Consider the following 21,631-nt stretch of genomic DNA (forward strand, 5'->3'; position numbering starts at 1 on the left):
AAATGTTCTGCCCCAGGCACTACCACAGAAGCACACAAAGCCATGAAGTCAAACTGAAAAGGCTGACTTCATCCCATTGCCCTGCAGTGACATAACACCACAAGGTATCACTGGACTTCTTCTTGATGTTAAGATGTACTGCTGAAGTGTCCCTGATTCCAGATATCTTAAGTGTTTTGATCCTTAATTTCTACAATAGCCACTGCAAAGGCTACAGAAGATCAGGACGGAAGTGAACTTCCAAAAATCAGGCATAACCAGAGTAACACCAAGTAAGAAGGAACTTGGCTTTCCAACAGCTTGAGATCATTTGATTTCAGACATTATCGGGGCAGTTTTAGGAACAGCTCCTCCATCAACACAGATGAGATGCAGGCAGGCACCTAAGTCTGGCTTCCTCCTGCCCATTTTCAGGTAATGAAAGTGCCCAGCCAGGATCCCAAGGCCCATCCATCAGGAAATCCTCAGTGAGGGACACAATTTGCCCCACTGCCTTTTAGAAGTGGGATAACCCCAGACCCTCTCTCTGTTACGCTGAATTTATATGAATAAAGGACATAATTAGACAGCTGTGGGATTCCAAGTTCATAAATTGGAGTCATTTTAAGTGATGGCATTTTCAAGCAATCTGAGATTGATTCTCTCAACTTCATTTTCGCTTCCTAGCGGGCAGCAGATGATTGCACTGATGACCAAACTAGATCATACAAGAATGTAATAGACTGCTACAAGCAAACGAAGTCTCAACATGTCAGCAGAGTCTCAAATTACCTAATTTCAGTGCATTTCACCAGCCCCGGGCAAGAGGAGCTCAAAGCACAAGTGTCAGTGGGTACTGAAGTGCCTCTGTTGGATACCCGTTAGCTGATCACTTCGCTTTGACCCCTTCTTTATTTTTAAGTTTTGAGATATCAACAATTCTTCCCACGTAACGGGAGAAAATGCAGTTCCCCAGGTTTACAGGTGTAAATGTAAGACCTCCATTGACTCACACTGCTTCCAATTCGCACTGTGCGATGCGGAATCAGGAATGCATATGGGATTATATCAAACAAGGAGATTACTCTCCCCTTTTCTCCGTCAACTTTCATAAATGTGCAAAAACGCAGAGGAGAGGAAAGGGGCTGGGGGCCTCTGGGAGCAGTGGAAGGGCATCCATAGGAATGTTCAAGAGCATCTCACTAAGCCCGACATCTCATAACACTGCACAAATTGTATGTCCAGCTTAGCGCGGGGATGCTGCAATGGTCTTTCACCCTTTGAGCCGATTGTTAGCTTTTCACAGGAACCAGCAGGGAAGCACATGTGAAACCTCTGTGGGGCTGGTGAGCGTCTCCATGCCTTGTGTGACTCTGCATGTCGATGAAGCAGCTTCGGCTTTCGGAGCTGCTGCTGCTTAGTTCTCAGAGAAGTCCTTTTCTCCCGCTCGGCTCCCCGCTGCGACAGTCCTTTTCAGGCTTTCTATCCCCCCCAGCCTCTTCTCCTGCACTCAATTGAAAGAAAGACCCAAGAGAACATGGTTTATTTTCTTCTCTTAGTCCATTTTAGAAAAGCTTTTTAATTGGTTTAAAAAAAAAGATGCTAAACAAAATGCAGTGTTTTTGGGCTGGTAACAGATACCACTATTTAAGCACTGCTCAGAGGAACTCTCAGTCATGAATTTAAAGCACACCCAGAAACGTTTCTCATTTCTGTAAAGCCTAACTGTGTTTACTCCCCAAACTTCTGCAAAAGTACAAGAAGGTTCAAGCATTTGCCCTCCGCACACCACCTTAATACACTCGCAATAGGAAGAGGGGAGTCCAGGAAGCAGCCTTCATCAACCAACTTAACGTGCACCTCAATGCATAATTAATGAGACATCATCCCAGAAATGCTCCTTACACACATAGCCCACAGTGACTGCAGGAAGCTGACTGCACATTAAGTGTACTCTCTGCATGAGATGTGACAACACTGTGTGAATACATAATCTGGGCCACAACGCTGGAGAGGCAGAGCTGCACAGCTGGAACACGGCTGCCCACCATCCTCAGCACTTTCTTGTCCCCATTTCTGAGCTTTTCACACCACTTGTGCTCACACTTGGACCCCCCCTGACTGTTGGCAGAAGAGGACAGGAATTGTGTCCCTAGCATCTCGACGTGAATTTCCTGCAGCGCTGGGACAGCTCCAGTGTGAGCTCCATTTTTATGGGGGATGAAGCTAAACCATGTCCCTGGCTGGGGGTCTGGGTCTTTGGCTGGGGGGGTTGGATCCCTGGCAGGGATCAGGATGGGTCTCAACGCCAAGAAGCTGGCACTGGTTTGACCTCGTGGAGCAAGTTAGCACCACTAATGCTACTCATGTGCATTTACAGCACGTATCTGCATCTCAAATTACAACCAAACCCCTTGGAACCAGCCACCACCTCCAAATAAATTGCTCCCCGAAGGAACTGGTGATCCCAGGGGAAACATGGAAAGGCAGTGATTAACCAGTGGTTTTACCTCCCTGAGGATTTCTCACTTGAGCTTGAGAGCCTGGAGAGTCTCCATGCCCAGATTCAATCTTTTTCACAGTAAGAAGAAAACTCTTGGTCTTTTCCTGCATGAATCAACATCTTATGCACAGGGTTATTTATGGGAAAAAAAAAAAACAAATAAAAATCCCCACATGTCACAACTGTCACAGAGAGCTCACAGGAAACAAAATACTTTAGGAAGAACCCTATGATCTACCAGAACTACCCAACTAGGTCAGCCCTAAAAGCCCATCTGATCCAATGTCCTAATTTCTACAGTAGCCAATAGTGGACACTTGAAAGGAAAAAAAAAAAAGAAGAGAAAAAAGCATCAATCAGAGAGTGACATTTCCTCAGAAAACTCTCTACCCTCCAACAATTTATGGCTTAAGTCACCATAATATTGGCTGTCAACCCGAAGTCTTCAGCCTCAAGGGCATTTCAAACATTGCAGAGCACAAATCTCCAGCAACATGCATAAACTTGGCGAATATCTGAAAGCTCCAAGCCCTGCATCCTGCTCTCAGGAGACTCGAGTGCCAACAAAAGTGCAGCTAGGCAGCAAAATACACTCAGAGGACACAATAATAAAATGGAAACCGTAGTATTTTAACTACTTTGGACTACTGAGCCAAATCAAGTTCTACTTTTCTCTTCTGATCTATGGGAATAATGGCACTATGGAAATATCTAGCAGTAAGTCAATGAGTGCATGAGATTACAACAATCAGAAATGGTTGTGCAGCTGCACACAGCCAGCCCTTCTGTTCCAACTACAGGGTAACAGAATCCAAGTCTGGTATTGGATGCTTCACATGGCGAGGGCAGGTCTGGGAGAAAATCTTTGTCCTCCCAGGTTGGCAGTCACAAGGTGAACATCAGGGCCTGTGGCATTAGAATTTAATTCAAAGTTCTGGATTTGAAAGGTCTTTTCAACAAACCACCTAATGAAAAGAATACTCATGTATACGTGAGTGCTTCCAGGATATTAAAAATGACACAAAAAGCAAAAAGGCTTCATCCAGGCTATGTTTCTCTACTTTTCCCTGACACAAACTTGAAAGTTTGTTTTCCTGTTAGAACCTTACTTACTCATGCAGATACTTTCACACACAGCAGAATTCTAGTGAATGAGAGGAAAAAGGGCAAACAAAAAGGGGGAGTCGCTCCTGTTTGTCTCATTCAGTACAAGCTTCAGAAGCATCATCGCCTGCTGTGTTCTTGAACCTCATCAAGTCAGAAAGTATAAACTGACAGGGCCAGAAAACGATGTAAAACCTTGAGCTATACTCACCTGATGATATCAAGAACAAATTAAAACCCCAACATTCACAATCAGACATGACTCAGAAAACAGTCTCTAAATAAGGAGGGAGCTCATGCTTGAGCCAGGAATTGATTTGGGCTGAGCTGCTCCTTATTTAAATCAAGGCAGACTGCTTCCACGTTTAGAGTTTACATGGTGAAGGTTAAACCTGTTTCCTCCTTTAGTATTTCATAAGATTCAGCCTTAAATAATGAGATAATTAAAGCTGAATCCTTTGTGGTTATCCTAGAAATGTCTAACTGAATGAACAGCAGGGCTGGGATTAACTTGACTGAATCAGAGACAATGGCAGTAATACCACTGGCAGCACAGCAGCTATCAGCAAGACACAAAGCCTTCCACTGTCAGAATTATGGCAGGAATAGGGCATCACACTCCTTGATTACCTCCTTACCTGAGGGGGGGCCTTCTTCAGCAGCACAAGAAGGGCTTGCAACACCAGATTAGAAAACCGTGGTCCAATTGGAACATAATCTGAAATGAAAAATATATTTTAATGCCCATCAAGTAGTTGCAGACATATAAAAAGCAGTTTGAGGCTCCTAAAGTAAATGGCTCCAGATCATTTTTGGTTTGCAGTATTTCAATATTTCTGCATGGCAGATCACACATCCCCATCCAAACCCACCTAGAAGTCTCTCAATGTCATCCACAACAACGCAGCTGAGCTGGGACTTGTATGCATCATCAAAGATCTGAAAAACAGCACAAGGAGTCACTGCTAAATCTCAGCAGCAAAAGCACAATAGTTGTGACAGGAACTGTCGATCTGTTTCTAAGTAAGGACAGCAGTATTTAGAGGAATAAACAGAATGAAAAAGTTAACAACTATGCAAGTCTTGCAGTGAACTACTCCTCTGTTCTTAGAGTAACATCCCTCATTTACATGACTAATCCAGTATAATTCAGCTAGAAGAAAAATAAGTGCTGGCTTGCTTCTGTAAATTAAATCTCCTTCCTTCCACCTGGCTACTTGAAATGATTTAAAGGAGTTCAACTTGTCTGCATTTGCCCCGTGCCCCAAGTTGTTAAAACCACTGTTTAGCCAAACCCTACCAACTCAAAACTGTTCATTCAGGCAGGCTCTGTTCCTTTCATGTGCAGCCCTGAGCCCTTCCTTCTTTCATCCTTGGAGACAGAGCTCCAGACTCGCTCATCAGTGATCAGGAGTTTTGTCTCATTGTTAGTGATGATCATACATCAGATCCAGCTGGGGCAGAACCACGACATTTTCCCTTCCAGATGAGTCCCAAATTTCATTCAAACAGACCACATGGAATTTCCTCAGTTGGGGCAAAGCAAAAGAAGTTTTTTGTACACAAATGAGTGAAATGCCTGTGAGCTACAAGCTTAGACATGCTACCTACCTTCAGCAGATCCTTGCCCTCTTTTGGGTCTACCCTATCAAGCACCCTGGAATTATAAGTACAACTGACCAGAATAAATAAATGCATGCAAATTTAGATTTCCTGAAGCTAGGAGAATTTGTGTTATTAGTGATTCTGCCACAAAGTTTCACATTACTGGTGAAAATGCATAGTTAAAAGATGGTAACTATGTTGAAAAACAGTATTTTGTAGTTGAGAATGTCCTCTTTCAAATTGTGTTACTGTGCTCTTCGTATATGTTGCAGTTTCCATGGAAATAAGAAGGAGACATTACTTTTGGAGCAATCCTTGTGTAAGTGCTAAAGCACTCAAGTGTCATAGGATGAGTCACTGAGTGTCAGTACCAAAAAACATTCATTCAACTTCATAACAACTGTCTGTACAGGAATTTAGGACCTAGAGAGAGCACCATCACAGGACAGTCCCTTTCTCATCCAGGATGGAGTTGGATTGTCATCAAAAGAAAGGGTAGAAAAGAGGTACCTTCTTCATTGCCTGGCACTTGGCTGTTTCTGAAAATCCAATCATCTTATCAGGAGAACAGATCTTGATGAAAGGGAAGTTGGATTCCTCAGCTATCTTTGCTGCTAAAGCAGTCTTCCCACTGTGTGGGGGACCTGGAACAAAGAAATACAATTAGAAAAAAAACAAGGGAGAAGATGGGCCTAGTAAGGCTCAGCATGAATTAAAAATGCTTGTTACTTCTTTCACAGAACATATGAGAAATGAAATGACCTTTTCTTCTACTTGCAGAAAAAACAGTGCAATTCAATCCTCCAGTTGAAGGAATGCAACTTTTGGAGCACACGCAGCCTGATTTCCCATGAAATCAGCACAAAGGAAAATGACACATTCTGTAGGATGGGCCACTGTAGAAAGTATGTCTTCCTACTTTGCAGAACCTTTTTGAATCACATTTATGCCTCTTAAAGACATGATGTCTGCAGGTACCAAGCAAACAGCCTGAGTGCCCAGGAAATATTGACAGAGATAATTTATGATTTGCCTGAATGCACACCAGTATAATTTACAGACCGAGGACACATCTTATCACACCCAATCCTAGTCAATCTGGAGTGCAATCACAGATCACCACTTGGGCAGCTGATAGGAATCGTTTAAAGAAGGGCCTTTTTGTCTGTTTGTTTTTGTACAGAGATTATTCTTAACTCTACCTTCTAGAAGAACGCTGACCAGCGGGGTACGGTCACTGTTCTTGGTTTGTTGAACAAGCAGCTCCCCATCATCCAACACCCTCGTTACTGGATCACCCCACTTAATAATGCCATTCATGATATAACTTGCATAGTCCTCCTGGTTGGTTCCAAATGCCTGTTTTAACAGAGGGAATATTTACTTCACACTCACCCTCAGCACAAATTCTCCTCAGTGAAAGTTGCTCATGGGTTTTGAACCTGTGTCATTTAAAGACAATTCTCAAAAATGGGGCTAAACCTCCTAATTACAAAAGGAACTAACTGTTCTGGGCGCCTCTATTATCTATTATCCAATGACACAGTGCCTACTCACTGGTTTGATATCATTCTCCAAGGATGCAAAGAAGTCTCCTCTTGTCACACGTAAGCTTTCTGCCTTCTCCATGTCTACTTCCACTTTGTTGCTGGCCTAAAGAAGGTAACAAAACAGAGTGAAGTACAGCACAGCTGCAGAAGATCCCTTTACCAAACTCAGAGAAGGATCCAATGCTGCAGTTGGGCTGCAACCCAAGAGTGTTGTTGAATCCTAATCTAAACTGAGGCAAGATTAGAAATTAGGTAGATCCCCTTTAAAGTAAGGAACTGTTCTCTCCCTTCAGATTCTGCAGAAATACTTCACTGCAGATTCTGGGTGCCGTATAAAAAGGGGATGAAACCTTCATTTTGTGACTTTTTTCAGAAAGACAAATTAAAGTTTGGTTTAACCCAACACCACGTTTCCCCACTCCTTCTTTGGCAACTTCAAACAAAGCATTTTCCTCTCCACCCACAGAACTCTTTAAGGCGATCAGTAAATATTAGATTTCTTTCCACTTCATTTGCCTCAGTGCCACCAAAGCTGTGAGTATTCCCATGCAGTACCATCAGTACTGGAATAAACACACTACAATTAGCTCAGCTCACATTGCTCTCCTTTCTATATTGAAGACAGCACCTTTTCCCTTCTGCTACTCCCAAATTCGGATGTCTTCCTGACTGTGGCTCCACTCTACACTACAGAGCAGCTCCATTTTCTGCGACTGTTTCTAGATCTGCAAATACATGGATTGCCTTAGGCAGCAATCAGGAATTACATGGATATGAAGCAACTTTCCCACTAAGTGTCACACAAACACTCACAGTTACAGACTAATCCCATCTGTACAGTCTGCTGAGAAATCCTGCATGGAGTTACAGATATCAGAAAGAGGATTAGTCACAAAAGGGGCAGAAGTTGATCTGTGCAAAGCAATCCATCCAACTGCACGGTGATATGGCAGAAATCTACTTTGAGTAACTTGGCAATGAGGTGAAAGATTTTCATTCTTCTACATCCTGGCTTTTGGTGATTTCTTTACTTCCCAATTATACCACAACAAATTTCTCTAGATTCCAAAACAAGCCTAATTTTCATTGAAACTTACCTGCATCTTACATCAGCACATGGTTTTATCCTGGGAGTATAAGAGCCCTACATCATCTGATTGTTCAGAAGGTTAAAAAATGGGATTTCAGGCATTTCTTGGAAGGCACGGCAACATCTAACATCCTTCCCTCCATGGACACATCAAATAACACTCCCCCTCAAACACGTATCTCAGAGATATCACCTTCTAACTAGGATGATCTACAAGAAAAGCTTAAATGATTCAGAAGGATAATTCCATTTGATTTCCAAATGCAATTTGTAGCTTCACATACACTTCTGAAATCTAGGTCAGGCATATGATGTATATTTTAAGTTTTGCACTACTCACAGGAGAGAATAAAACATCATTTGGCTGAAGACATCTTCAGAATAAACAGTAAGATTACCCAGAAATACTGTGTGTGTTTGAGAAGAAAAACAGGCTGTGATTGCTTGACATTTGGAAAACACAGACATCTATTACTGAGATGTCAAGGAGGGGACAGCTCTTTTATATTTATATGTCACCATTGTCTTCTCTCCCACTGCAAAATGCTGGCACAACAGGGAATATATCAAATCAGCCTCCAAAATCAAGCAAAATTCAAACAATGAAAAAGCATCAATTAGAAGTGGAATTAAATATTTAAAGGAAAATGCTTTGTTTGTGAAGGGATGAAAATACCTTTCTTTTTTTGAGTCAGTACAAGAAAATGAGAAAGCGTTCACCTTTCTGCTTTTTATTATGGGAAACAATAACTTTTCCTGGCTACACAAGAAATATAAGTAGAAAGAACCAAAGCTTCCAATAGATACAAATATCGAAGAAATCAAATTATTTTTCCTGCTTAAATTAAAAAGATTTATTTTCTTTGTATTTAAGGCTGAAGAGATTTTTTACTTACAATAAATGTATCAGTGCTGTGCAATTGATGTTAAAGGCTCTGTTCTGCAGTAATTCACACCAATTCTTGGCCACGAGAGAGGTTACATCTTTCAGCCTCTTTCTTCATGAACTAATAATCATCTCGTATTTCAACACCACTGAATACTGTGTTTTGCATCTGGGTTAATATAACCTGACATTTCATGGTCCTTATAACTCCCTTCTAGTTAAAGATGCACAGCAAACATTGGGAAAGCAAGGTGATGTTCCTCTAGAATGGAGGAAGCTGAAAAGATTACAAGTCCATATGACCACAGAAAAGCTATAAGCCTGCAATCTCATTGTTCTCTCTCTAATTCTAGATCATTTATGAAGATATTGAGCTCCAGCAGAGACCTCTGCAATATCACTGACTGTTCTCACTTCCACCTCTTGTTTCCTGTATCCAATCCATTAAATGAAGCCTTTCAGTTTTCACCACAACACACTGAGAGATATCTATCTTCCTTTCTCACTGAGCTATGAAAGAGCCACAGAGATGCTGGGAGACAAAAGAGGTAATTTAGAATGATGTGAAAAGATGCTGTCCATATGAAAACCAGCTAAGCTATGTTAAGATGCCACTATGCACTTGGAATATACAAGAAAAGACTCCACAAATAACTATTTTCTCTTTTTTTTTGCCCCGCAGACAGATGACAGGACTAACCTTGATATGTCTGTTCATTGCAGTAGACTGAGCAGCTCGAACTAAACCTTCTAATTCAGCACCACTGAAGTTTTTTGTCTCAACTGCCAGTTCTGCAATGTCCACATCTTCAGCCAGCAGCTGGTGTTCCCTCATCCGTACTGTGTGGATATGGAGAATCTGGAATCGACCCTTCTCATCTGGCAAACCTGAGATGTCACACAGAGTGCATGTTAACCAGTGCTTCAGCACAGCTGCAGCAAAGCCCTCCCTGCTCCTATGTCCAAAGGCTCTTTCTCACTATCAGCAATTCCCTCATGTCAGCAGGATATTTTAAAATTCTTATATTTAATATAGTATTTAAATATTTAAAAATTTGCCAAATTGCTTGGCATCACCCCCAAACTACACCAAGAAACAGCACAGGGTTCAATTTCCTATAAGTTCATCGCTCTCAGGCTCCCATACCAGGAATTCACCTTACACAACAGCAATCTGGTCAGCCCTGGCACCCCTAAGCACAGTTTCCACCTTGTCATTTTCATACAGCCTTCATTTTCTCAGATGCAGCTGATTATTTCCCAGTTTTCTCCTTAGCAAGTCCCCTCTGAAATGCACGTATCATCAGATAACTATTATTTAATCTGGAGCTGGTATCAGGTAGGTGTGTACAACTACAGAAGACCCTTCTAAATTAATCACAGGATTAACATTTTCCAGCTCACACCTACCCAATTCTGCTGGATAGACCCTGATATCTGGTCAATGGCTTATCAGCTGGTAAATCCAAAACAGTGTTAATTAGCTGAATAAATTTATAAATTCATGTGGTGAGTTCCATCAAGATTTGCACCCTCACCATTCTGGTTAGTTGTTCACATTATGATACATATTTGCTTTGCTATTCTAAGTACTTGTGAGCTGATGTAGAGCTGTACAGCTTGCTTACCAATCTCCATTTTCACCTCCAGTCTCCCCGGTCTCAGCAGAGCTTCATCAATCAGGTCAGGTCTGTTGGTCATTCCTAAATGCAAAATTAAAACCAGAAGGAGCGTTAGCTGAGGTTACTAGGTAGGACTTCAATTCCTGAATATAGAGGTAAGAAGAGACCTCAAAGAGTCTCAAGCAAAGAGACAAAAGAGTCTCTTTGAAAATGAGACTTCTCATTTTCAGAAGTACTGGGAAAAGTCATGCCTTAAATTAGAATCAGGGCAATAGAGATCAAACCCGCACTGCTCCTGCAATGAACAGAGCAGCAAATTTCAACCTGACCCCGTAACAAGACAGACCACCATACCGATCACCAGGATGTTATTGAGTTGCTCTACTCCATCAATTTTAGACAGCAGCTGGTTGACAACGGTATCGTGAACTCCAGTGCTCCCCGCCATGCTGCCTCGCTGCTTGCAGATTGCATCAATCTCATCGAAAATGATGATATGAACACCACTGTTTGCTCCAAGCTATTGGAGAGAAAAGCATGTCAGGAATGCCACATGTCACCATTGAAAGCCATTTAACAAAACATAACTTCAAAAGAAGATCAGCCAGCGAAATAAGAAACACCGATTTCTTCAAGTGATTTGGATGTCGCGCGCTGTGCATCAGATCCCTCCCCAGTAACAGCCTGCTGTCCTCCAAAATGGGTTGGCTGGTACATCCAACCAACCCAACTGGGATGAATGCACCCAATGCTGGCAATATTGGATGGATGTACTCGATGTGGGAAACATCCCAGGTCAAAATGAAGCTAAGAAATACACAGCCCGCCATGTAACGTAGTTCTCCATGGTTCAAGGAGTGTATTTGTTCAGTGCCAATCAGAACACAACTGCTTATTTCCAGGTTCACTCCAAGGTGAAGCAGTTGCAGCTGGTAACAGAACAGGTTACTTTTTTTGTGACCGTGTTATGAAGCTTTTCCCCTTCAAACAACACCTCTAAAACATCTATTGTGGTCAGTGGGGACCACATGAATACTGGGTGAATGTGCTGTCCCTGGCAATCTGCCCCAGACACAAGTCATTACAATACCAACCTTTTGGAGACCTTTTTAATCTCTCAACTTGTCATCAGGACCATCCCCCCCCCAGCCAATATCAAGTCTATTTTAACAGGTGTGTTACTGCAAAGGAAAGAAGCTCACAGCTTCCAGTCATACTGCAACAACTGGAGAGCAGCAGGCTGTTTACATCTGCGTGGGCTCCCACGTAAAGCTGGCTTATTCATTAATACATCTTGTGCAGAATAAAGCAATGTCAGCACTATCACAGTCTGCAGAACTGTCGTAAGAACTACTAGAAGGTACAACAGCCTTGGCTAATGTCTTCTGAAAAGACCTCTCTGTATTTAACTCCGACTTACCTGATGCCATCTTTTCTTTAGCAGAAACTCTTATCAAGATAAAGTGATATGAACAGTTACCATAGCACAAAGGAAAAAAAGGTTTTTACAGCTTCAAACTAAAGGCTTTCTGTAACCCTAAAGTAATGGACAAAAGTAAAGCTAAAGTCGTGGACAAAAACAACAAATTTGGGAAAAACAATCTTTGCTTCCAACTACACTTTTTGAGATCCACGCTCTCTAGATTTGAGGTAGAGAGCTCTTATCCATTAGTTCCATAACTAACGATCCAAAACTGTTCTTATCCATTAGTTTTCTGCTGAGAAAAAATTAATGGTGTACTGATTATTACACTCACCACAACACTATTATAATGTAGACTTATGTACTCTTGTAACTCAAAAAGTTGAAGTCACGAGAACTTATTTGAAATCCATCCTATTTTATGTGCCCTAATTCCAACTGGACAGGCTCCAAAATAAAACAAGAAAAAAGCAAAAAAAAAAAAAGAAGAGGAGCAAAATGTTTACAAACCTATTTTTAAGCACTTTCTGAACAGCTGACACACTGTGTAATATAAAACACAGCAGGATGGGCACTAATGAATTACCTCAAAATGAAAGTTAAACAAACTGTCCGTTTGCAGCACAGCTACCTGGAAGATCAGCAACCTTCTCCCGTTCTAGATATTCTTCTTTCTTTGAGTCAACACTGAGTGGATCTGTAGAGCACTAATATTCAGTGACTCGCAAGGAGTAACTATAATCAAAAGTGAAGCTGTGACTCAGTCTTTTAATGCAAGCAGCAATTTTCTGATTACAAACTTCCTTTCCAGGCATTCTTTAGGCACATTCATCCTGACCATGCTATTTATCCATGTTTGCATTACCCTTCTTTGTTCCTCTTCTGCATCAGCAAACAGCTTGCGGATGTTGGCCTCAGACTCGCCCACGTATTTATTGAGGATTTCTGGCCCGTTGACCACTTTTGGTTCTCTGGCATTCAGCATCTTGCCAATCTGTCTGGCCATAAGAGTTTTACCACAGCCTGGAGGTCCATATAGCAGAATGCCTTTCACGTGCTTGCAGCCTAGAACAAGAGAGAACACGATTAAAAACAGGGTTACATAGGAAAGAGCCAGGGAAGTGGTGGGGTCACCATGGACACCTGGAGGTGTTCAAGAACCATGGAGATGTGGAGCTGAGGACACAGTCAGGGGGGATGATGAGCACCGGCTGGGGCTGGACTTGGTGATCTTGGAGATCTTCTCCAAAATAATGATTCTATGACTTCTCACTTCCCCTGCAGGGGCACATAACACAGGCCAGGACAACCTTCCCTTACAGGAAGGTTTCAGTTGAGTTTAATTTTCACATATAAAGGGAAATGCAGCATCCCTCACAACGCCGATGACTGCCAACATGACCCAACTGAAGCTCAGCTCCCAGTGTAGATGCAAATAGTGGAGATCATTGCTTCTTGAATCAGAAATCATGGAATGTTAGGTAATAATGTTTAACTTTTTACCCCTGCACTGAGCAATGAATCTAGTTCTGAATATTAGACAAATGTATTCTAGTTCTGAATACATTTTTAGGACAAATATGGAGGGAGGCACAAAAGATTAGGCTGGATGGAGCCCTGGGCAGCCTGAGCTGGCAGCTGGCAACCAGCTCACAGCAGGGGGTTGCAGCTCAATGACCTTTAAGGTCCCTTGCTATTCAAACCATTCTATGATTCTATGAAACTGAAAAAGGCTTCTAAGAGCCATTAGAACCATTAGAGGCCAAAAAAAGCTTGACTCGTAACTAAAGAGATCCAAAAAACTCTAATTTAATCAAATAACAGGACTGTTGATCACTGTGCATGAGCACTGGCATGTAAATTCTATTCTTTGAGAAGAGGAGAGATCCAATGGATCTAAAGCTGGACGCAGCAGCACACAGAAGAAGCTTACAACTTCTGAGAGATACGTCCATGTGAAAACAAGAAAGTTTTCCCTTGGATTCACAGAATTTTAGATTCTATTTTAAAGACAAAGAACAACAACCCATGCCACAGTCAGTCCCACTCACCAGCCCTACAGGACATCCCAAGGAAAGAGACCAGGAGGAAGCTGCATCCACTTTGAACACAAGTGGTGAATTACAGGCTATGGAGTCCTGTACCAGCTTCTCTTTTTCTCTTGCTCCATCCAATATTGGTACATTTGCAGATGAAAAACTGTTTTGCTTCAAGAATATTAGATTTATCTAAAACCTTAGAAACCTTGAAGTACTCTAATGCACTTAGAGAACAAGTGCTTTTCTTACCAACGCTCAACTGTGACTTAATTTCATTCACTCCTTAATATTACAGTGATGAACTCACTTCAACATGAAAAACAGCTCAACACAAAATATTTTCTAATATCAGCATGCACTGCTCTCTCTCTTTCAGGTTGTTACTGCATTAAAGTTTAAAGAGAAGATCACTGTGAGGAGCTTCTCATCCCTACCACAACCCCAAACAGAAATAGTGAAGCGCTGCTTAAGAACAGTAACAAAGCTGGAGGATTTCTTCATGGAAAACAAAGTGTAAAGAATGAAAAGAGAAAATATTGCAAAAAAAAGCAAGAGGTCTGGTTAAGAAGGATCCATCAGTCAACTTTCAGGCATCTACGAGTCAAGAAACACAAACACATGCTGTCAGTGAAGAACCAGTTTTGCACAGAAACAAATGAGGCTCAGATAAATTAAAAGCTATTCCTGTCAAATCAATGTCACGAGGGGTATTGTGAACGTGTTTTGCAGAGGAACATGATCACCTATGTAGCCAAGCAGCACAAAGCAGGGTTTTGATGATGAGTGATGCTTTCAGGGGAAATAGCAAGGAAAGAAAGTCAGTGGTGCTCAGAAAGCTCCAAAGTGCTCAAGCAGGAGAGGCCATCCGAAGGCTACCAACAAGTCAGGGCACATGCACACAGCCCTGCTAGCATCCCAGTAGGGTAGGAAAGCTGCACTGTACTGCATTATCTCTTTGTAGCACACCTTCAAAAAAGAAGCAGCAAAAATATCAACTCTGGGTATTTTTAAAATAGAGAAGTGATGACAAACTACAAATGTTAGGTCTCAAATCACAGTGAGATGCTAAGGAATTCTGAGGAAGGTTATCTCCACTTTGCTGATTTCACCAGTGTTGCCAAATGTCAATACTATTATGAGAACCTTAGAAACTCAAATTATTAGCAGTGCAGACAACTAACTCATTAAGCTTACAATTAGGTGCCCAAATCAAAGGTCATTCCTGTAATGGGATACTCTAATTATGAATTAAATGACATGATGTGGTTACAGGCTGAATAGAGATGTTAACAGGAACTAAAATAGACCAATTTGGGAACTCTTCCACACAAAATGTTAGGGAAAAGTCACAAAAAAACACTAAGAATGGGAGTTCTGAGCCAGAATGTCACCTACCCAGAGACAGCATGAAGTTCATTCGTTCAACTCTCATTACTGACTTTTTTGAAAGATCAGAAGAAATGTTTTAGCATCATAGGGATTTTCTACCTGGGAGTGTAATTCCCCTTTTAATTAAAATGAAAGCATTCTGTTGTAATTGTATCGCTCAGATACACCTATCAGGAATCTGCATCGAAAGCAAAGCACTGATCTTGAATGCAGGGAGAGATGCTTATCTCTGCACATTCATCTCCAAGCAGGTTACAATAAGATCAGGGTTCCCAGACTTCACCTGCTCCATGGACAAGATTTTCCCAAAACACACCTGAGTGGAATTTCCCCCTCCTCTCAACCCGTAAGTCCAGCATTATTTCAGCCTGCATCACTGCCTCCCGTTAATCTTCCTAAAGGATTTATGTGTTGCTGACAAGCAGCAGAACCGAAGGCAATAGTCTCTGTTTTGAGTTCAGAGATGGGACATGCAAACCCTTATCAAAAAGAAGTCTTCTCTGGAACAACAATGACCAAAAAAAAAGAGTAATGCCTCTGTCTCTCAAACAGAGTTACAAAAATATCATTAATTTAAGACAAAGATTATGAAAGAGTCCTTGGATGGACTGCTGAACACAACAGCTGATGCTTACAGTCACATCCCACCTGGATGTTAAGAGCCATAAATCTCATCAGCATTCTCTACTTCTTGGAGTAAAGCTGAACCACTTCTGTCTACTTAAAGTCAGAATGATGTAATTAGTAAATACATTATGGAATACTTTCCTACAGAGCTAATCAGATTAAACAAATGTCAAACTAACAGGGTTACTGGGATGTCCCAAAACTCGTTGCCAGCCAGAGCGACGCTGTACTTAGCAAGCAGTGGTAATGCCTGCTATGGCACACCACAACTGCAACCAAAAGAAGTGAGAGCAGACGTCCTTCTAATTCAGTACCTGGTGCAGACCATGGCCATCAACAAAGCAAAAACCCCTGTGGCACTTTTGGTGACGAACACCTCTTCCCTTTGTTACATGCCTGCCTTTTGTGAGCTGCATTTCGCATTCCCTGTGCTGAAAGAACAAACACCCACCGATCTCCTTCCAGGGCTGAAGACCTTCACAACAATTCAGTCCACATACGGAAGCTATTCTGAGCCCATCATCCCCATGCCCTGCTCTAAAGCTCTCCAGTTCTACTGCATCCTTTCTGGTTGGAACTGGATGAGCTTTAAGGTCCCTTCCAACCCAAGCCACTGGGTTAAACAAAAACGTACGTTAAACAATAATGGCCCAGTATGAACACATGAGACACAGCATAAGTAATAAGCCTCTATAGCATGACTTTGCACTGCTTTGAGCTCAACAGTTCAGCCAGACTTGAATCCACTGTGTTTCTCACCTATCTAGTCTGTCTTACAGCTGTTTGCCCACCAGGATGTTACAAGCGCTGAAAGTCTGACTAAATTTGAGATAAACAACATCCACACCCCTCCCCTGATTCTCTGAGCTGATCTCCTAACTGTAGGACAAGTGAAAGGAGTTTGTGGCGAGGTGGGGTCAGCCTCAGCTCCCAGCTAACAGTGACAGGATGAGAAGGAATGGCCTCAAGTTGTACCAGGGCAGGTTGAGGTCGGCTGTAAGAAAAAAGTTCCCTAAAAGAGCGGTGATGCAGTGGAACAGGCTGTCCAGGGAGGTGATGGAGTCACCATCTCTGGAAGAGATCAAGAGATGCAGTACTGAGGCACGTGGTTAAGCGGGCAGTGTTGGTGGTAGGTGGATGTTTGGACTTGGTTATCTTAGAGGTCTTTTCCAACCTTGGTTAAAGACCATTTTCACTTCGTACGTCCATGCTGAACACTCCTTATCATCTCCTTCTCCCTCATGCGTCTGGAAGTGGTTTCCAAGATGAGTTTCTCCATCCATTTCTGCCTTCCCAGGAACTGCAAGAAGAACCCCAGCTCCTCCTCCCTGCCTCCTTGAAGATAGGATAACATTGCTTTCTTCCAGTCTCACATGCTTTGATGTGAGGAGAGCAGCTCATTTTATAATTGCATTAGGAGGTAAAGACACAGGAAAGTGTTGGTCCAACTCTTGACAGAGAAGAAAGATCAACCACAAGCAATGCTAAGTTCAAACTGCAAAATACTTTTTACTTGAGTGATGATTTAAATTATGTGACAGTCAACATTCGTATCAGTGATAAAGAAGGAAGATCTCAGTACAGAATAGGAAAAGAATGAGACAGTTCACAGGAGCATTGAATACTTAGAGATTACACCTGGACTTGGACCCAAAAACACTCCAAACAAGGGAAGACATCTCAAAGTCACTGAGAACACAGTATGGGTAGGACACTGGGGGGAAGAACACGACCACCACTCTTCATGTTACTAAGGAAAAGAAGAGCCAGGGGGAAGAAAAGGAGCCATGGGGTTGGACTAAACCCTGAGAGATCCCTTCCAACTTCAACTACTTTCTGATTCTGTTATATAGAACTAACACTAACTTAATTCCTAGAGAACTCTGGTACGGTGTCCTTTTAACTAGGTAGAAGAAAATAAGGATATGAGCAACACCCAGAAGAAATTCAGTTTATACACCTAAAGACAACTTCCCCCTAGGAAAGGGTGTGAGGTCACACAGAGGGAGAAGAGAAAAAAAAAGCAACAAAGAGAGATTTAGACCCTCATAAAGATATGCAGGACCTCTTTTAACTTTGAGCTTTATAAACACATACAAAATACAGTGCCCAAATGAAGTTAAAGATAAGTGAGCAATGGCTGGAAAGAAAACACCAAACCAATAACTCTGCAGCATCAGCATACATTGTTTTTATTGATAGCTTGAAAGATGGAACAGAATGAGTTGGAGGGGACCTTCAAAGGTCATCTAATCCAACTCCTCCACAATAACCCAGGACACCTACAGCCAAACCAGGGTGCTCAGAGTCCAATCCAGCCTGACTTCGAAAGCCTTCAGGGACAGGGTAAGCAACAGATCTCTGGGCAACCTGTCCAGAGCTTCACCACCCTTACCTTAATAAAGTTTTTTCTTGTATTCAAACTCTAAGTCTCCCCTCTTTACGTTTGAAACCTTTTTCCCCTGTCCTGTCACAACAGACCCTGCTAAAGAGCCTCACTCTCACTCTCCACTACAGCTCCCTTCCATACAATGACAGCTCACCACCAGGTCTGCCTGCAGCCCCCTCCACTCCAGGCTGAACAGCCCCAGCTCCCTCAGCCTGTCCTTGCAGGGGAGATGTTCCACCTCTCAGATAATTTTCATGGCCCTCCTCTGGATGCACCCCAGCAGGTCCATGTCTCCCAGGTCTGACAACCCCATATCCAGATGCAGCACCAGATGAGCTCCCACAGCATGGAGTAGAGGGGCAGGATCACCTGCTAAAGCTGCACCTTTCATGAACAAACAAGAGTCCCCTTCAAAAAGATAAAAACTACCAAAAATATATATATATATGTTTTTAAGAAGGGTAGAAAGGACAACCCAGGGAGCTAATGACCAACGACCTGTCAGTCTCACCTCAGTGTCAGGGGAAATCATGGAGCAGATCCTGCTGGAAGCTGTGCTAAGGCACGTGGAAGAGAGGGAGGTGACACAGGACACCCAGCAAGGCTTCACCAAGGACAGCTGCTGCCTGACCAACCTTTTTACGATGGCATGACAGTGTCAGTGGACAAAGGAAGAGCCACCAATGCCATCTATCAGGATGTGAGTGAGGCTTTTCACGTGGTACCCAGAACATTCTTCTCTCCATATTGGAAAGATACAGATTTGATGGGTGTTACAATAAGGGCAGTGAAGCCCTGGCACAGGTTGCCCAGAAGGGCAGTGGGCGCCTCGTTCATGGAGACATTCAAGGTCAGGCTGGACAGGGCTCTGAGCACCTGATCTAGCTGTAGATGTCCATAGATGTCCACGTTCACTGCAGGAGAGTCAGACCAGATGGCCTCTGAGGACCCTTTCTAACTCCAATAATTCTGTATGATAAATTGCTGCTAGGTTGAGAATAAGTAATTGGAAAGTTTAGACAGTAAAGATACTCTAAGCAGTGGCATAAGCTGCATTAGGAAGTTCTTGCATTATCGCCTCAATTACAGGTGAGACATCTCTGACAGTGATGTTTCATTTTTAAAGAAATCCTATTTTAAAGATAGAGTGGATGAGATCCTAACACTCTCACAGTATCTGAGCACTTCAAGAACAGGCACTGAATGTGAAAAAAAATATCCATGTGGTGAAATATCTGTTTCAGTTAGAAAAAAAAAGAAGAGCCACAAAAAAGAACGTTGCAGTATTCCATAATACAACATTCAATACACACAATAAAAAGGAGAAGCATTAGTTTCAACAAGAGGATGACTTACGCAGCAAAAAAGTTATCCAAAGCCAGCCCTAAGCAACTAATAGGGATGAAAAGGCTGCATGTGGTTCACCATGTAGGTGCATGGATTTACTTGAGCTGAATGTCACAAGGTCACCAGGAGTCAAACACCAGGTAAAAATTAAGCACACCATGGCCCCAAATTCCTGACCCTAATAACCACAAAGCGAGGCAGCAGCGTTCTGCTCACTGTAGAGAACGTGCAGTTATTTCTGTGCAAGAGATTGTGGACTCTGCCAAGCAACTACCTGGCTTCTGGGAGCTGACCAGGGAAGGTCAGATTGCTTTATAGAAGATCTTACCATAGAGGTGATGTTGCTGGAGATATCCCCATGCTACAGACCAGAGACTGAGAGCATCACTTCTATGAAGGACATGATCTACAATTAGGATGACTTGGCATAAGCAGGTCTGCAGTTTGAGTTTATTGCCTCAATCTTTGAGTTCTCAACAGGAATGAAAGAGCTGCAACTCAATGATGCTTTTAATCACCATCAACATTTTCTCTGCAGACTGACCAAGTGTGCAGAACCGGTCTGTCGTGGTCCAGCTGCAGGTTCCACCTGTTTGGAAACCTTCCTTCTCACATTTACATCAACCGACCAAATGACCACTGGGTGTTTCCAAGGATGTTAATGAAGCTGGTCACTCTTTAGCAGTGTCCACCCCAAACAGGTGTTTGCCATTCAGCTGCAGGACAAAAAACTCCCTCCCTGAAATGAAGACCCTCCCCACACATAACCTCTTCTTCAGAGTCTCTTTTCTCTTTTTTAAGATGACCAATGAGCAAATGCCCAGGACCTTTCCTCTCTTGTGGGTTACGAAAATAAATGTGCAGGAACTTGCCAACCCCCTCTATTGAGAGCAACCCAACTCAGAAGGGTTCTGCAGGGCCCCCAGTGTGCCTGGATCTGAGAAGATCAGGAAAGTCACTGTGGATGTTCTAGGGGTTGCACTGAGTTTCCTATAAATAAAATATCTTGTACATACAAAGATTCCAAGAGAAGCAGCTGTTATTTCTTCACCGTGAGACTTCATGTCTTGAGTTGTCCTTTTACTCTGGCTCTCCTTTGGAAAGAGGATGCCTCTGATGGTGGAACTAGATGATCTTTAAGGTCCCTTCCAACCTAAGCCATTCTATGATCAACTACGTTCATAATACTAAGGAACTCCTATAAGTGACTGTAAACCTGTAGCCTTAAAAGCAATCAGCTTAAATTGATTAAACTCCCCCAAAGTCTGCTGCCTTCCTCCTGCTGCTACAGCCCGTGCAGTTGTGTCACATCAGGCCAAGCAGAGAACAGCCTTCTGGGTTGGTTGGTTTTTCTTTTTTGTTGCTTTTTATTTGCTTTCAATTGTATTAGCTCTTTTCAGAGGCATACAACCCCAAAGCCAACAAGAGGTGGTAAATACGAACATGGGAAAGGCGTGGGTAGGGAAAATGAAACTGTCCCGTTCCAGGGCAGCTATGGAAATGTTTGATGACCAGCTGAAATGGATCTTAGATTTCTTTTCTTGGATAAACCAGAGACTGCAGCATCTGAATAGTATTTACATCCTTGGATGATATGGTTAACTAACATTGATTTATATGCTCCAAACCCAGAACATTCCTTGGAAGTTAGATAAACCACACACAAATTGCAAGCAATTTCTGAAGGGTCTCTACTGTCTCTGTGTAGTTACAGGACAGAAATATTTATTGCATTTGGCATGGAAGTTGCAGTCTGTAAGCAAAAAACAGAAGCGGGTGAGTGCTAGAGCACCAGATAGCAAGCAAATTCTTTCTTTTCCTTTCCCAATAAATTATATACAAAGGTGAACAGCTGTCACATTGACATTTCAGATCTGAAATATAGTTAAGAGCAAGTTATAACTAAGGCAAAGAAAATGAATGTCAGAAAGTTTTGTTATTTCAAATTTCAGATAAGCTCTTTAGCCCTAGGGTTCATCAGAGCTCTGCTTGGAGTCAAGCTCCTTACCAGAAAAATGTTTCTTTGTGTAGTATGTGTGTAAACACGCACAAGTAAGGGTATATGTATGTATTTATAT

At 42.3% G+C, this 21,631-nt stretch overlaps 1 protein-coding gene across 4 annotated transcripts in view; it reads right to left on the reverse strand.

Moving 5' to 3' along the window:
- The window catches only part of NSF (N-ethylmaleimide sensitive factor, vesicle fusing ATPase), a 61,703-nt gene that overhangs the window by 10,090 nt on the left and 29,982 nt on the right, over window positions 1-21,631 (reverse strand). For all 4 annotated transcript variants that reach the window (XM_019623365.2, XM_010724433.3, XM_019623366.2 and 1 more), the window contains 9 exons: window positions 12,628-12,827; window positions 10,694-10,859; window positions 10,346-10,420; window positions 9,418-9,605; window positions 6,749-6,844; window positions 6,394-6,550; window positions 5,702-5,835; window positions 4,459-4,525; window positions 4,225-4,304 (listed from right to left, as the gene is read on the reverse strand). In XM_019623365.2, coding sequence (XP_019478910.1) covers window positions 4,225-4,304; window positions 4,459-4,525; window positions 5,702-5,835; window positions 6,394-6,550; window positions 6,749-6,844; window positions 9,418-9,605; window positions 10,346-10,420; window positions 10,694-10,859; window positions 12,628-12,827 — 1,163 coding nt within the window. The remainder of the gene's footprint in view (window positions 1-4,224; window positions 4,305-4,458; window positions 4,526-5,701; window positions 5,836-6,393; window positions 6,551-6,748; window positions 6,845-9,417; window positions 9,606-10,345; window positions 10,421-10,693; window positions 10,860-12,627; window positions 12,828-21,631) is intronic.

This window comes from Meleagris gallopavo, chromosome 29, assembly GCF_000146605.3.
Source record: "Meleagris gallopavo isolate NT-WF06-2002-E0010 breed Aviagen turkey brand Nicholas breeding stock chromosome 29, Turkey_5.1, whole genome shotgun sequence".
Lineage (NCBI taxonomy): Eukaryota > Metazoa > Chordata > Aves > Galliformes > Phasianidae > Meleagris > Meleagris gallopavo.